Here is a 14,594-nt window from a genome sequence, read left to right on the forward strand (position 1 = left end):
GCCCTAAGTTTGAATCCCAGCTTTGCCCTTCAAAAAGTATATGACTTTGGGCAAGTTATCTAACTGCTCAGCCTCAGTTTCCTCATTTGCAAAATGAGAGAGTTGAACTAGATGACCTGGGGGATCCCTTCTGGTTGTAAATGCATATACTATAATCAAATGGTTGCCATTTAAATGATATTTCCTTACTACCACTGAATGAAATCACTTCCTCCAGAATATATAAGGAGTTGAGATGGAAGGAGAGAATAGAAGGAATTAGAGTAGGGAGACAGAGGAAGATGAAAGTGAAAGAATGAGTGGGGAGTGGACAGGGATGGCAAGACATAGAGTTAAGAGTCAGGTAGGGGGCAGAGTGAAGCCCCCTAGAGATCTTTGATGGTCTACTAGTTTGAAGAATGCAAGTCTAGTTTATCTTTGGGGACACATGAATGACTTTCTCCATCCTGGCTCCATTCTCACCTTTCTATTCATTTCTTGCTCTGGCTTTGAATATTTTAAAAATCATAAATCTAGAGCTCAAGTGACTTCAGAACCCCCTCCTATCACAGTTGAGGAAAATGAGATCCAGAGAGGTTGTGACTTGCCCAAGGTCACAGTTAGTAAGAGTCACAAGTGGAATTTGAATCCAGATCTTGACAGCTTTGAGTTTTATATCCTTCCTTTAATCCTAAGCATCAGTTCTTGCCTGGGAATGTGAATCTACCCTTCCTAAATGGAGTCCTTGCCTTTACAGTTCATTCTCTGAGAATCTCTGATATCAGAGTTGTTGGGGCCATTGGGAACCTGGAAACAGTAAGTACTTAATTTATTATTTGAAATTTATTTATTTACCAATTATGTGTAATAACATATTTATGCATATTTTCAAAAGTTATAAAATCCAAATTGTCTCTCTTCCTCCCCCCTCCTCACTCCAGAGCTGGCAAGCAATTTGATCAGGGTTATATGTCTATTATCATGCAAAACACATTTCCACATTGTTTATTTTTGTAAGATAATAATCATATAAAACTCAAACCCCCAAACAAAAACCCAAATAAACAGATGAAAAATTGCATGCTTTCATCTGCATTCTGACTCCCACAGTTCTTTCTCTGGAAGTAGATAGTATTCTTTGTCCTAAATCCCTCGGAATTATTCTGGATTACTGTATTGCTGAGAATAGCTAAGTCATTCACAGTGAATCATTCCCCAATAACAGTAAATACTTTTAAACAACTCGGGAAAGGATTCAGAATTTAGAATGGATGATAATCTGAGCTGCAAACCTGAAAACAAGATCAAGCACTGAATGACCATCTCAGAGTCGATAAGACTCTAATCCCAATCCAAACACTTAGAAGCTATGAAACTTTGACTAATTTACTTTATTTCTCTGGGCTTCATTTTCCACATCTATAAAATGAAAACTTTTTTTTTTAAACCCTTACCTTCCATCTTGGAGTCAATACTGTGTATTGGCTCCAAGGCAGAAGAGTGATAAGAGCTAGGCAATGGGGGGGTCAAGTGACTTGCCCAGGGCCACACAGCTAAGAAGTGTCTGAGGCCAGATTTGATATAAAATGAAAACTTGATCTCTAGAACTAAATCTATGATTGAAAGAGAGGAGACTAATTGTTGAGAAGCCCTGTAGATTCTAGCTCTTTCTGCTATCTAAATAAACGGGAATACCGCCCCAGTTTCCTTTAATCAATTCAAGACCAATTCATTAATGACTCATATTGACTCTGCAGTTTTTCTTTCTTTCTTTCTTTCTTTCTTTCTTTCTTTCTTTCTTTCTTTCTTTCTTTCTTTCTTTCTTTCTTTCTTTCTTTCTTTCTTTCTTTCTTTCTTTCTTTCTTTCTTTCTTTCTTTCTTTCTTTCTTTCTTTCTTTCTTTCTTTCTTTCTTTCTTTCTTTCTTTCTTTCTTCCTTCCTTCCTTCCTTCCTTCCGTCCTTCCTTCCTTCCTTCCTTCCTTCCTTCCTTCCTTTCTTTCTTTCTTTCTTTCTTTCTTTCTTTCTTTCTTTCTTTCTTTCTTTCTTTCTTTCTTTCTTTCTTTCTTTCTTTCTTTCTTTCTTTCTTTCTTTCTTTCTTTCTTTCTTTCTTTCTTTCTTTCTTTCTTTCTTTCTTTTTTTCTTTCTTTCTTTCTCTCTTTCTTTCTCTCTTTCTCTCTTTCTTTCTCTCTTTCTCTCTTTCTCTCTTTCTTTCTTTCTTTCTTTCTTTCTTTCTTTCTTTCTTTCTTTCTTTCTTTCTTTCTTTCTTTCTTTCTTTCTTTCTTTCTTTCTTTCTTTCTTTCTTTCTTTCTTTCTTTCTTTCTTTCTTTCTTTCTTTCTTTCTTTCTTTCTTTCTTTCTTTCTTTCTTTCTTTCTTTCTTTCTTTCTTCCTTCCTTCCTTCCTTCCTTCCTTCCTTCCTTCCTTCCTTCCTTTCTTTCTTTCCTAGATAGGTAGATAGATAGATAGATAGATAGATGGATGGACGGATGGACGGATGAATAAATAGATAGATGGGCAGATGGGGAGACAGATAGATGGGCAGAAAGATAGATAAATAGATAGAATGATGGATGGATGATAGATGGATAGATAGATATATTGATGGATATAAATATATACATACATACATATATACATGCACATATGTACATATTTATAAGCATATATATGTACACAGAGTGTATATGTGTGTGCATATATATGCACAGTGAGTTATATAGGGTAGAAAGAGAAGTGGGGAGTGAGGGAGGCAAAGAGGGAAAAAAGAGAACACTGGAAGTTTATATATACACATGCAAATGTTTTTAGGCTATCTGAGGTTGTGGGAAATGGGGAAGGTGGGAATTGTTATTGGGAAAGATGCAAAAAGAGAGAGACTGAAATAATGCAGGGAAAAGGGGCTTTGTGTAAAAGACTGGATTTCCCAAAGCCATTTGTGAATAATGCTAGTTAAATTTGAGAGCCCAGGAATTGCTACTAGACTCCAGTTGTATATTTTCTCACCCTGGCTCGAGTGATTTCAGGCAGGACAGACAGTCTCCCAAAACCCAATTCATTCTTTTTAAGCCAGTATAATAAGTTGTTCCTGCTACCCCCATCCCTACAAGGTCTCTGGAAAGGAAAGCAGTTCACTCTTCACTGCTGTTCATGAATGAGGCAGAGGTGACAGCTCTTGTCAATCAGGCCCCCTTCCTCCCTGTTTGAGCCAGGGAGCTGTCATCTCCACTGAGTGGAACATCTAGCTCCCCAGTGACTCTCCCTGGAATCCTTAATGGGGAACTGAAGGTCACCTCAGCCTTTGGGTTCCTTCCTGAAGACAAAGCCTGTTGCTTGGCTTCCTCCTCTGTTTGGTCTTGAGAGGAGGGCTCAGGAAGGGACTTTCATGCACATCAGGGGTCATTGTTGCTCTGGTCAGACCTGGGGCCTGAATGATTTGGGACCTACCTCTAAAGAAATCAAATTGTGGAAAAGCAAGATTTTTTTAAAAGAGGAAAATAGAATACTGGCATCTTTTTAAAAAATTAAAACGTCGTCACCATGATGCTGGTATGAATCAAGGCACACACATTTATTAAGCATCTGCTATGTGTTAGGTTCTGGACCTTAAAAGCACTAAGGACACAAAGAAATAGCATCATCTCCAACTTTGAAGGAACCCCAGGGATTGTCTAGTCCCACCTGCACCTAAGCAAAATGCCCCTCTAACACGCCTGAATTCTGAGCGGAGTCCAAGGCGCCCAGTAGTCAGTAAACCCTTGTTGGCTGTCTGTTTGAGACAGCTTTGGTGAAGGGAGGCCCAGAAAGGATTGGGGCCTGCATCCTCCAAGGTTTCACAACTCCTTGTTAGGGGCAAAGCCAGGACTAGAACCCTGGCCTCCCGCTTGCCAGTCTATTCTTTCCACTGCCTCACACAGATGTCTGGTAAGGGGAAGCAGATGGCAGCTTCCTGACTCCCCCCAAGCAGAGGGCACCATTGGACAGTTCTTAGATCTGGGGGGTCTTTACCTTCCTTCAAGAAACCTGTTAAGTTCAGAGAAAAGTTGAGGCTTAGAATTTCACTCCAAATGACTGCTGCAGTCCCTGATGGGATGATTCATCTCCTGTCTTTTCCAGACTCCAGATGCAAAGATGGTCCTGAAGCGGCAAAAATGGTAACTGATAATTGCTATTGGCACATTTGTTCCAAGTGTGCCACGATGGCACAAGCCTCATGCTATATTGGGGGGGGGGTCATCACCAGGGAGAACTGGGGTCAGCCTGTTAGAATCGAGGAGGTAATACATTTGGGGGTGGATCTAGAAAGGGAATAAAATCCTGGAATTCCAGAATGAGAAGGACTCTCAAAGGCCACCTAGTATAGAGAAGGTCTGAACAAGACTGTCCACTATTTAAATGTCTGCCAAATGGTCCAACTACCTCTTGAGCCAACTACCTCTTGAGTCAGCCCAATCCACTTTGGGGCAGCTCTAATGGTTAGAACATGTTTCCTGACGAAATGTCTAAATCTGCTTCTTCATAATTTCCATCCATTCTTCCTGGCTCTGATATTGGGGGGCCAAATGCAAGATGTCTCATCCTTCCACGTAAAAGCTCTTCAGGTACCCGAATGGAGCTGTTACAAACTCTATGACCCTCTTGTCTTCTCGGCTAAATACCCCAAATTCCTTCAACCAGTCCTTGTATAACACAGACTCAAATGTTTACTCTCAATATTTTACTCAATAACTTTACCTTCTTGGCTGCTGTCCTCTATATATTTTCTAATTTAGCCTGGTCCTTCTTAAACTGAACACAATACTCTAGGGCTTGTCATCGATCATTTGTTTCAATTGTGTCTGACTCTTTATGGCCTCATTTGGGCCATAAAGTTTTCTTGGCAAAGACATTGAAGTGGTTTGCCATTTCCTTCTCCAGCTCATTTTACAGAAGAGGAAACTGAGGCAAACAGAGTTAAATGACTTGCCCAGGGTCACACAACTAATATGTGTTGGAGAGCTGATTTGAACTCAGGAAGATGAACCTTTCTGACTCCTGCTAGCTGCCCCAGAGCAGGGGTTAACCAACTATGGCCTAAGGGCCAAATCTTGACTACAGCTTATTTCTATATAACTTGTGAACTAAGAATGGCTTTTACATTTTGAAATACAAAATTTACTCTTGGCTATTCCAAACCGAGTAGCTGTAGTTGACAGACCCCTGCTACAAATAATAATAATAATAGCTAATATTTCTATATAAGTTTTATAAAGCACTATCTGTTATCTCATTTAATCTCTATAACAACCCTGTGAGGTTGGTGTTATTAGTCCCATTTTACAGATAATAAACCTAAGGCTGAGAACAGACTCGATCAGGGCCACACAACTACTCAGTAACTGAGAGTGGATTTGAACTCAGGTATCCCTGACTCCAGGTACAGTTTGTGGTCTTTTTAGTGCAGAGATCCCAGGAATTCTCACCTCCTTATTTTCAGGAAGTCATGCCTCTCTCAATGCTGCCCAAGATTGCAGGAGAAAGACTGTTGGCTCAGTGAGCTCATAGCCCACTGCAAACCCCAGATCTTTTCAAACTGCTGGCCAAACCTGACTCCTCCATCTTGTATTTGCAAGTCAATTTCTTTAACCCAAATGGAATACTTTACATTTATCGCTATTAAATTTCTTCTTCTTGTCTTCAATCCACTTTTCCAACCGGTCAAGATTTTTCTTCTTTGGGTACATTACCTATCTGAGCCAGTTTCATATCATTTAAATTTGATAAAGATGCTATCAGTGATTTTATCCAAATTGTTATTAAAAAACCATTAAGTAACAAATCCTCTCTTAAATCTTCCATCAGAGAGCAGGGCTAGTCCTTTGACTCTAGGCACATGCTGGCAGGTCTTTAGTGTTCGAGGGCAAACTCAGAACCTTGCATTCTGGGCTGGGGTTGAATCCAGAAATGTTTTAAAAAATAAAACCAAGCAGGAATCTGACTGTATCGGATTGTAGGTGAGAAATACAATGCATTGTACAAGCTAATACCATCTTTACTTCTTTTTGCAGGATTGAGAGAAACCAAATGCAGACATGCATGCAGGTGATGACAGGTAAGGTCTCTCTGGTTGCATACAGTCCTAACAACCTGTCCTCCCCAATCAATTGATCAGTCAGTCGACAAGCATTTATGAAATGCCTCTGTAGCCAGGCGCTACAGAATGTCAGAGCTAAAAGGAATCTCAGAGGTCTTCTAGTTCTACCTCCTCTTTTAACAGAAAAAGAAACTGAGGCACAGGAAGGCGAAATCACTACATTATAATTCACACATGTGTAATGCCTTGAGGGTTTCCTCCCAGAATAATGCTCCGAGGGAGGTGATGGGAATATTATATTATTTCTATTCGACAGATAAAGGAGTTGAGACTGAGAGGTCGTGATCCTAGAGATATCAGTAAGAACAGCTAACATTTATATATAGTTTAAGATTTGCAAGATTTGCTTTACACTTATCTCATTTTATTCTCAAGACATGGGAAGGTAGGTACAGTTATTATCTGCAATTTACAGATGAAGAAATTGAGGCAAACAGATTAAATGACTTCCGTAGGATCACATTGCTAGGAAGTGTCTGAGGCTAGTTTTGAACTCTGGTCTTTCTGACTCCAGGCTCAGTGCTTTTATCCATCCTGCCACCAGCTGCCTCTACCTGAGGGATATTTCCTTTCAAATCTCTCTCTTTTTTGAAAATTTTATTTAATTAGTCAATTTAGATCATTATTCCTTGGTTACAAGAATCATATTCTTCCCCTCCCCTCCCCCTACCCTTCCTGCAGCTGACGCACAATTTCATTGGGTATTACATGGGTCCTTGATCAAAACCTATTTCCATGTTGTTGATGTTTGCATTACCTTCCAAATCTTTTAATTGACTCCAAGTCTAATTTTCTGTTCACTGTGCCACATTGCTTCTTATGACACAGTCATGGGATTTTGAGTTGGAAAGGGCCCTGAGAGACGATCTAGGCTAGCCTCCCTCATTTTACAGAGAAGGAAACCAAGACCCAGAGAGTTGAAATGACTTTCCTCAGCTCACATGGGTAGTAAGTAGTAGCAATGGGCTTCAAGTCCATTCCCCCAGATTACCAATCTAATGTCTTTTCTACTAAGCAGCCTTGCCAGATCAATCTATTCAAATTCAAGATGGCACTGGGGAATCCAAAGATGAAAAAATATCTGGAAAAAATGCCCGAAACCTCAAGGACTTTACAGTTTACTTGGTTAATTACCAATTAATTAACACGAACATTTATTAAGTTCCTACTCTGTGCCAGATACTGTACTAAGCACTTTACAGATATTCTCATTTTCAGTCCAGGGACTGGGCAAAGTGAGCTAGAGTTGTTAAGCGATGGGCAGAGATTCACTAACAAATTGGAAGATCTCTCCTAGAAGGAGGCTGGGAAAATGCTAATAAATGTATCTGACTTCCTACTTTTGTGTAGGTCCTGGGACAGAAGTGAGTAGGGAGAGACTGAAGCTTCCTGGGAGGTATTTTTGTCCTCCGGCTGCAGAAGCAGCACCCCTGATTTGCATGATTTCTGAAGAATATTTCTTTAGACTGCCTTTTGATACTTTGTGCATATAAAAGAGCTCAGGGTAGCCAGCCTCCTCCCTTAGCTGAAAAGGGATGGACTTGGCCTGGGCCATTCAATGAGGTTAAGACTCCAGAGGCACAGGCCAACAACTTAGCAACAAAGAGTCTTCAGTTTAGAGTTGGAAGGGACCATAGCTGTCATCTATCCCAAGATTCTTTCATTTTACAGGAGGGGAAAGGGAAGTTGTAGATGAAATGACTTAGAGAATCACAGGTCTGCAACTGGAAGAGACCTTAGCTATCATCTATCTAGTCCACCCTCATTTCACAAGTGGGGAAACTGAGGCCAAGAAAGGGCAAGGGACTTGCCTCAGCTCACCCAGGAAGCCAGTAGAAAATTCTGGATTTGAACCCAGGTCCTCTGACTTTAAATCCAGAAGTCTTTTCATTGTATTCAGCTGCTTCCCTTAAACACAAAAGCAACAAGAGACTCATATGCCAAATACAGGTCACTATTGTAGCCTGAGGTTCTGGTTATTTAATCTGGTTATTTACTTGCTTGAGTTTTGCCTCCACAAATAGCCCTCATGGCTGGTCACTTCATAGAGCTGGTGACAAGTCAGATTTAGTCCCCAGTTCCAGGGATATGTGTCTCCTTTCCTAACTTTCCCCTTCCCTAGCCATTTGGGAATAAACCCTTTCAATTAGAATTAGAGGTTGTAGGCTTGCAGGTTTTAAAGATGGAAGGGAGCTTAGAAGTCACCCAGTCCAATCTCTTCATTTCACAAATGAAAAAAACTAAGGGGCAAAGAGGGGATGTGACTTTCTGGAGTTCACACCAGCAACCAATGGCAGAGTCAAGATTTGAACTCCGATCCTCTGAGTCCCAGGCTAGTTAGGATTACAGATGTAGAGCTTGGGAGTTATTTAGGCCAATCCTTGGTCCCTTCCTCATTTTACAGATGAGAATTCTGAGACCTTACTCAAGCCCAGAGAATTGCAGTGACTTGATACAGGTCCTAGATTCAAACTCAAGTGTTTTGATCTCTGCAGTGTCTGCCTGCTTTTAAGGGTTTGTAGTTGGTTAATTCAGCTAGAAACATCACCACTTTTTTCCATAAGGAAAGCAGAGTGAGTTTGAGTTTTCCCAAAGTCTGAGAGACAACAGCAGCCTCAACTCTAGCCTGGGAGGGAGTCCCACTGGGAAATTCAACAGGGGCATCAAGTGTGGGGTTCTCATCTTTGCATTAGAGTAAAAGAATTACTATGCGCTTTGTCTGTCTGACTTGGGGGCCCTTCTTGAGCTCTGATTGGACTGTTCCACACTACAGATATTTCCCCTCATTCCCTCAGCTCCAAGGATCCCCATGTTGTTGGCTCAGCTGTCTTGGGTTCTTACTTGCTAAGCACCCAGCCTTACACCAAAACAGGCTATTGAGATCCCATTACACACATGGATTTGACTTCTTTGTGGTTCAGGGGAAACAATAATAATAGCTAAAATTAGATAGCCCTTACCATGTAGTAAGGGATTTACAATTATTATCTTATTTTTTCCTCACAACAACCCTGAGAGGTAGGTGCTATTTTTATCCCCCTTTTATAGATGAGGGAACTAAGGTGATGGAGGTTAAGTGATTAGCTCAGAATCACCCAGCAAAGAAATATTTCAGGTAGGATTTTAACTCAGGTCTTCCTAAATCCAGGTCCAGCCTTCTATTCACTGCACTGACCAGCTACCCATAGGAAAGGATTGAACTTTGGAGTTAGGAGATTTGGAATGAGTCCTGCCTCTGTCACTTCCTAACTGCATGACTTTAAGGAAATGATTTAGCATGTCTGGTCCTTAATTTCCTGATTTGCAAATGAGAAGAGTCAGACCAGATGATCCATAAGGTCCATCCCTGCTAGGTCTAAATTATGATTTGACTATAAGAGACAATATTGGCTAGAGAAGATGGAAGCTTGACTCCTTCAAAGGAGAAAGAGTCCATTTAAAATCTGACTGATGGGAGAAAACTTGACCACACCAAACTAGAAGAACCAATTACTGTTTGGGAAGCTAAGATGAGAATTCCAAAAGCTCCACAAGACAGAAGAATTGAGCAATCAGCAGAATAAAGATCAAATGGTGAGATGCACAAAATAGTATACTTGGGGATCATACAAATATAATGATTGTTCAAATTCATATGAAAAAATCAAGGGGTCATAGTGAACCTCACAAGCTGATTACAAGTCAGGAAAATAATGCTTAAACCTTTCCTTTATAAAATATCTCCCTTTGACTTATGAGAAAGAACACTATCCACATTCAGAAGAACTGTGGGAGTAGACACCAGAAGAAAAAAAACTGCTTGATCACATGGGTCAATGGGAATATGATTGGGGATGTAGACTCTAAAGGATCAACCTAGTGCAAATATCAATAATATGGAAATAAGTCTAGATCAATGACCTGTGTAAAACCCAATGGAATTGCACGTCAGCTATGGGAGGGAGTGGGGAGAGGGGGAGAAAAAGAACATAAATCATGTAACCATAGAAAAATATTCTAAATTACTTAAATAAAATTAAAAACAAAAAAGGGAAAAAAGGTAAAAAACAAATAAAATAAAATATCTCCCTTTTAAGAGCTTTCACAAATAGAGTCTCTTTTGGTCTCAAAAAGTTTATTGAAAATGTTTTTCAGGTCAATTACCTCTTCTTGTTCCAAAGAATATAGTAGCATACCACACAGAGGAAAGATGTATATATATATATATATATTTTTTTTAAATATATATGTGTGTGTATGTATATTTATGTAGTAGTAGTAGTAGTAGTAGTAGTAGTAGTAGTAGTAGTAGTAGTAGTAGTAGTAGTAGTAGTTCCTCTGTGACTATACTATTGTATCATTTATAAAAAAGATTATGTGGGGCAGCTAAGAGGCTAGAGAGGTTCTGGGTTCAAATTTGACCTCAGATATTTCTCTGCTGTGTGACCCTGGGCAAGTCACTTAAGCCCCATTGTCTAGCCCTTTCCACTCATCTGCCTTGGAACCAATACTCAGTTTTGATTCTATGACAGAAGGTAAGTATTTTATATATTTATATATATTTTTTTATTTTTATACAAAATAATATATATGTCATTTTTAATTTTTTAATTTTTATTTTTTATACGAAATATTTTTATTTATTTTTATTTTTTATTTTTATATTATTTTTTTACAAATATTATTTTTATACAAAATAATATATATGTCATAAATATCTTGGCACATGCACACATAAAATATGTGTGTGTGTGTGTGTGTGTGTGTGTGTGTGTGTATACACCATTTCCCAACCCAGACTTCTGCCTTGAACTACACACTTCTGCCTTGAACTACACTCCAAGCATTTGGTATTCTCTCCCTGTGGAGCAGAAGGGGGTTTTCATGTATAGGTCAGAGAATCAGATCCGTGATTGCTAAGGATGAGGCAAGCAATCGAGCAAGCAAACAAACCAGATTTAAGTAGCTTGCTCAAGCATATAGCTATGGTGGTAATGCAAAGAGGAGAGATTAAAAGCAAGGTTTCTTGATTTCCAACCCCACTTTTTTTCTCCCTAGTCTGTGACCTAGAGAGCCTCTGAGGTGTAGATTAGCTTCCTACAGCTCTGAATACCAATAGGGAAAGAAATGTAAATGATTTTTAAAACCCCCTTCTGCAATTCTTCCCTCTAAATCTGGCAGAACTGGCCAGGGACAAGAAGAAAAAGAAAATATCCGAAGAGCTAGACATGGTGGGGGTGACTTTCTCCCTCTTCATCCAGCTTTTGGAAAGCTTTGCCTCCATTTCTCCTGGGAGCAAGCTGGAGCTTACTATTTCTGAAAGTACTATTTTTTAGCCATCCTCTGGCACAATCGATACCCGGTCGAGTTCAGTGTCTGCCTGTGCCCCCTGGAACTCACCTCGCTGTCAGGCTCAGAAGGGAGGGAGGGAGCCGAGGAAAGACACATTCTGCTCCTAGAGATGGGCCCGGGTCCTCCTCAGGAGACCATTGCAGGGCCAGTCCCCCAGCTGGTACAGGGGAGGGGGAGGGAGGGAAGGATGTAACTTCTCTGCTTGGAGAGGGAGGCAGGAATTCCAGCCTACTATTTCAGAGGGGATATAGCCCAAGAGTGTTGGGAAATTCTAAGCCAAGTTCTCTGAGGAGTGGAAGAACCTGGCAGAAGAAAACAATGAGGTGGGCAGAACATCATAATTGTCTTCGATTATTTGAAGAATTGTGTGGAAAAAGGATTAAACTTACTCCTCTGGGTCTCAGAAATGGGTAGACTTATAGAGACAGCTTAAGAAAAAATTCTCCAGACAATGAGAGCCATCTCCAAGCAGGATGAGCTGCCTCAAAACGGAGGGAGTTCTTCATTACTGAAGGTCTCTAAGTAAAAACAGAATGCTGCTGGCAGTGTTTTAGAGAGGATTCCTGTTTAGGTAGATTTGTACTACTAAAACTACCACTACTCGTTAATGTTTATATCACAATGACCGTATTCTAGGCACTGCACTTAAAAAGCACTTTACAGTGAGGATCATTGGATCCTCACAACAATCCTGGGCAGTGGGTGCTACTATTATCCCCATTTTACAGATGAGGAAACTGAAGCAAGCAAAAACTAAGTGGCCAAGCAGCTGGCAGGTATATGAGGACAGATTTAAACTCAGGTCTAGCCACTGCACCTTAGAAGACCCTTGAAGACCCCTTACAACTCTGACATTCTGTGATCAAGATTTCCTTAAGTAATGACCAATTGCACTCTGCAATTCTTCCTGCAAATTCTGCTCCCAGAAATCTCTTATTTAAACAATTTGCTATTTAGTTCTTTCAGATTTCATCAAGAAGTTCAGTCCATCTGTCTTGCCATTTTTGTGCCCATCCAGGGAGAAGGTTTTGCCAAGAATGAGAAATGAGTGAGTTCCCTTTGCTCTTTCTTTCATTGGTGCCCCACCCTGTGTTCCCTTGGAAGTCCTGAGCTGCCCACTGAGGACTGTAGGATTATATCCTCTCAGAATTCAAGCTGGATTAACCTAAGAGTCATTTAAAATATGAACCAGTATTAATTCAGCCCTGAAGTGGCTTTCCCATGCTGATTTCAGCATTATAAATGTGACCATTTTCTCTAATGAGATCAGCATGCTGACCTTTGAAATGAGCAAAATTGCTGAAATGATTGCCCTGTTCTAGGTAAAAGTGGAAGCTTCCTTTTCCCTCTTCAAGGGCCTTGCCACTAGCCCAAAGGTATCCCAGCTAACCTTCCCATCCTTTCCACTTCCATAACTTCAGGGTTTATCTATGACCTAGAAGAATATTTGTTTAATTAAAGAGATCTATACATCTTAATGATCTCTCTGCCTTCTTCTCTTGCCTTCTTTTCCCTCTCTCTCTCTTTTGCTTCCCAGAGACCTAGGGCCCCAGGCCAGAGAACTGGTGCAACACATGAAAAAGAACCAGGTAAGAAGCTCTCAGATCTCAGTAGCCAAAGGAGTTCCTGACAAAGGAGCTACCTAAGTGTGATTCTAGTTTGACTAAAATTATTCCCGCCTTAGATAGTAATAAACTAAGTTTTTTCTCTACCATTGAAGGAGCATAAATTCTACCAAAATCCTTTAAATTTTGTGCCTTGGGCCAATTCTCCATGGTCCTGAGTTATGAATTATTACTATCTTCTCTTTCTATTCTGGTATCTTTTTCTTTTCAGAAACTGAATTTTCGTAATGACTGGAAACTCATCAATGTCTTCTTCAATGCGCAGAGCCAGTGTCATCCTTGTTCCTCCAGCCAAAAGGTAAAATATTACCTTCCTTGGTTTTATGTAGTGATCCACCTGAGGGGTATGGAGTAGCATGCTCATTAACCTTTGCAAAGAAAGTCCCTTTTAGAGTCTCCTCCTCCAATGAGGGACTCAAAGAACCTTCCAAATATGAAGGAGACCAATTTAACATGTATGAAACAACTACTACATGTAAAACCAAGGCTCTGAGATCCCTTTCCCATCCTGGTTGATCAAGAAATCAAAAGCTAAATAAATTAAATTGGAGACAGAATAAAAAAGAGAACTCAGGAATACCAACTTCCCACTCAATAAAACATGATTTCTCCTTCCCTCCACCTCAAAACATATTGACTTCCTAGGAAAATAAGGTTGGTAGAATAAAACAAGAAATAGTAATAGCTCGTTTCTTTGTATTTACAGTTTATTCAGTTCTTTCTTCTCAGCAACCAATCAAAATCTTAATAATGGATTTCAATCATCTCATCTTATATCTGAGGGGGAAAAAATTCAAAGAAACTAAGTATTATGTAGCTAGGAAATGTCAGAACTAGATTTTGAACCCTTCTTCTGACTCCAAAGTCAGTTTATCATGACTTAAAAGTTCTAGCTTGTTCTTACTTTTTTTTATGGGGTATATAGTTTTTAATTTAAAATAATTACCTAGAACCAGGCGAGCAGGGTTCATATCTCAGCTCAGACTTTTATTAGCCAGGCAGCCTTGCTTTTTGGGTTTCAGTCTCTTTTATAAAATGAAGATGGTGGACTAGGTGATCTTGAAAGCTCCTTCCAGGTTGAAATTCTATGTGTGAAAAAGAAAACTGAATTTCATCCTGTCTCTTCCACTAATTAGCTGTTGCCCTTGGAGCCAGCTCCTCACCTTCCCCGTCATTCATTTTCTTCCTCTGTCAGATGAAGATACTGGATTAGGTCATCTCTATGGCCTTTTCCAAAGGGGCAGTATGATGGAAAGAGGACTCGATTTCAAATTGGGAAGTCTGGGTTTAGATCCCACTTCCCATAGTTCCTGGCTCCTTATTTGTAAAATGGGGATCATAACACTTTGTGCTTCAAAGTTAATTAATAAATCATAAAACATTCCAGAATGCAGGATATTGTTGGGTTAAACTGAAATCCAGCCTCTACCATTGTACTTTGCCCATAGTATGCACATCATAAATGTTGAATTGAAATAATGATAAAAGGCAAAACATGGAACAGTTAAGCACAAAGGTACAGAGTGTAGAGC

The 14,594-nt window shown here is 39.9% G+C and overlaps 1 protein-coding gene across 2 annotated transcripts in view; it reads left to right on the forward strand.

Moving 5' to 3' along the window:
* PLB1 (phospholipase B1) overlaps positions 1-14,594 on the forward strand; it is a 241,736-nt gene that overhangs the window by 54,507 nt on the left and 172,635 nt on the right. For both annotated transcript variants that reach the window (XM_056818431.1, NM_001077185.1), the window contains 6 exon segments: positions 737-795; positions 4,090-4,127; positions 6,021-6,064; positions 12,395-12,485; positions 12,975-13,026; positions 13,274-13,360. In XM_056818431.1, coding sequence (XP_056674409.1) covers positions 737-795; positions 4,090-4,127; positions 6,021-6,064; positions 12,395-12,485; positions 12,975-13,026; positions 13,274-13,360 — 371 coding nt within the window.

This window comes from Monodelphis domestica, chromosome 1, assembly GCF_027887165.1.
Source record: "Monodelphis domestica isolate mMonDom1 chromosome 1, mMonDom1.pri, whole genome shotgun sequence".
NCBI lineage: Eukaryota > Metazoa > Chordata > Mammalia > Didelphimorphia > Didelphidae > Monodelphis > Monodelphis domestica.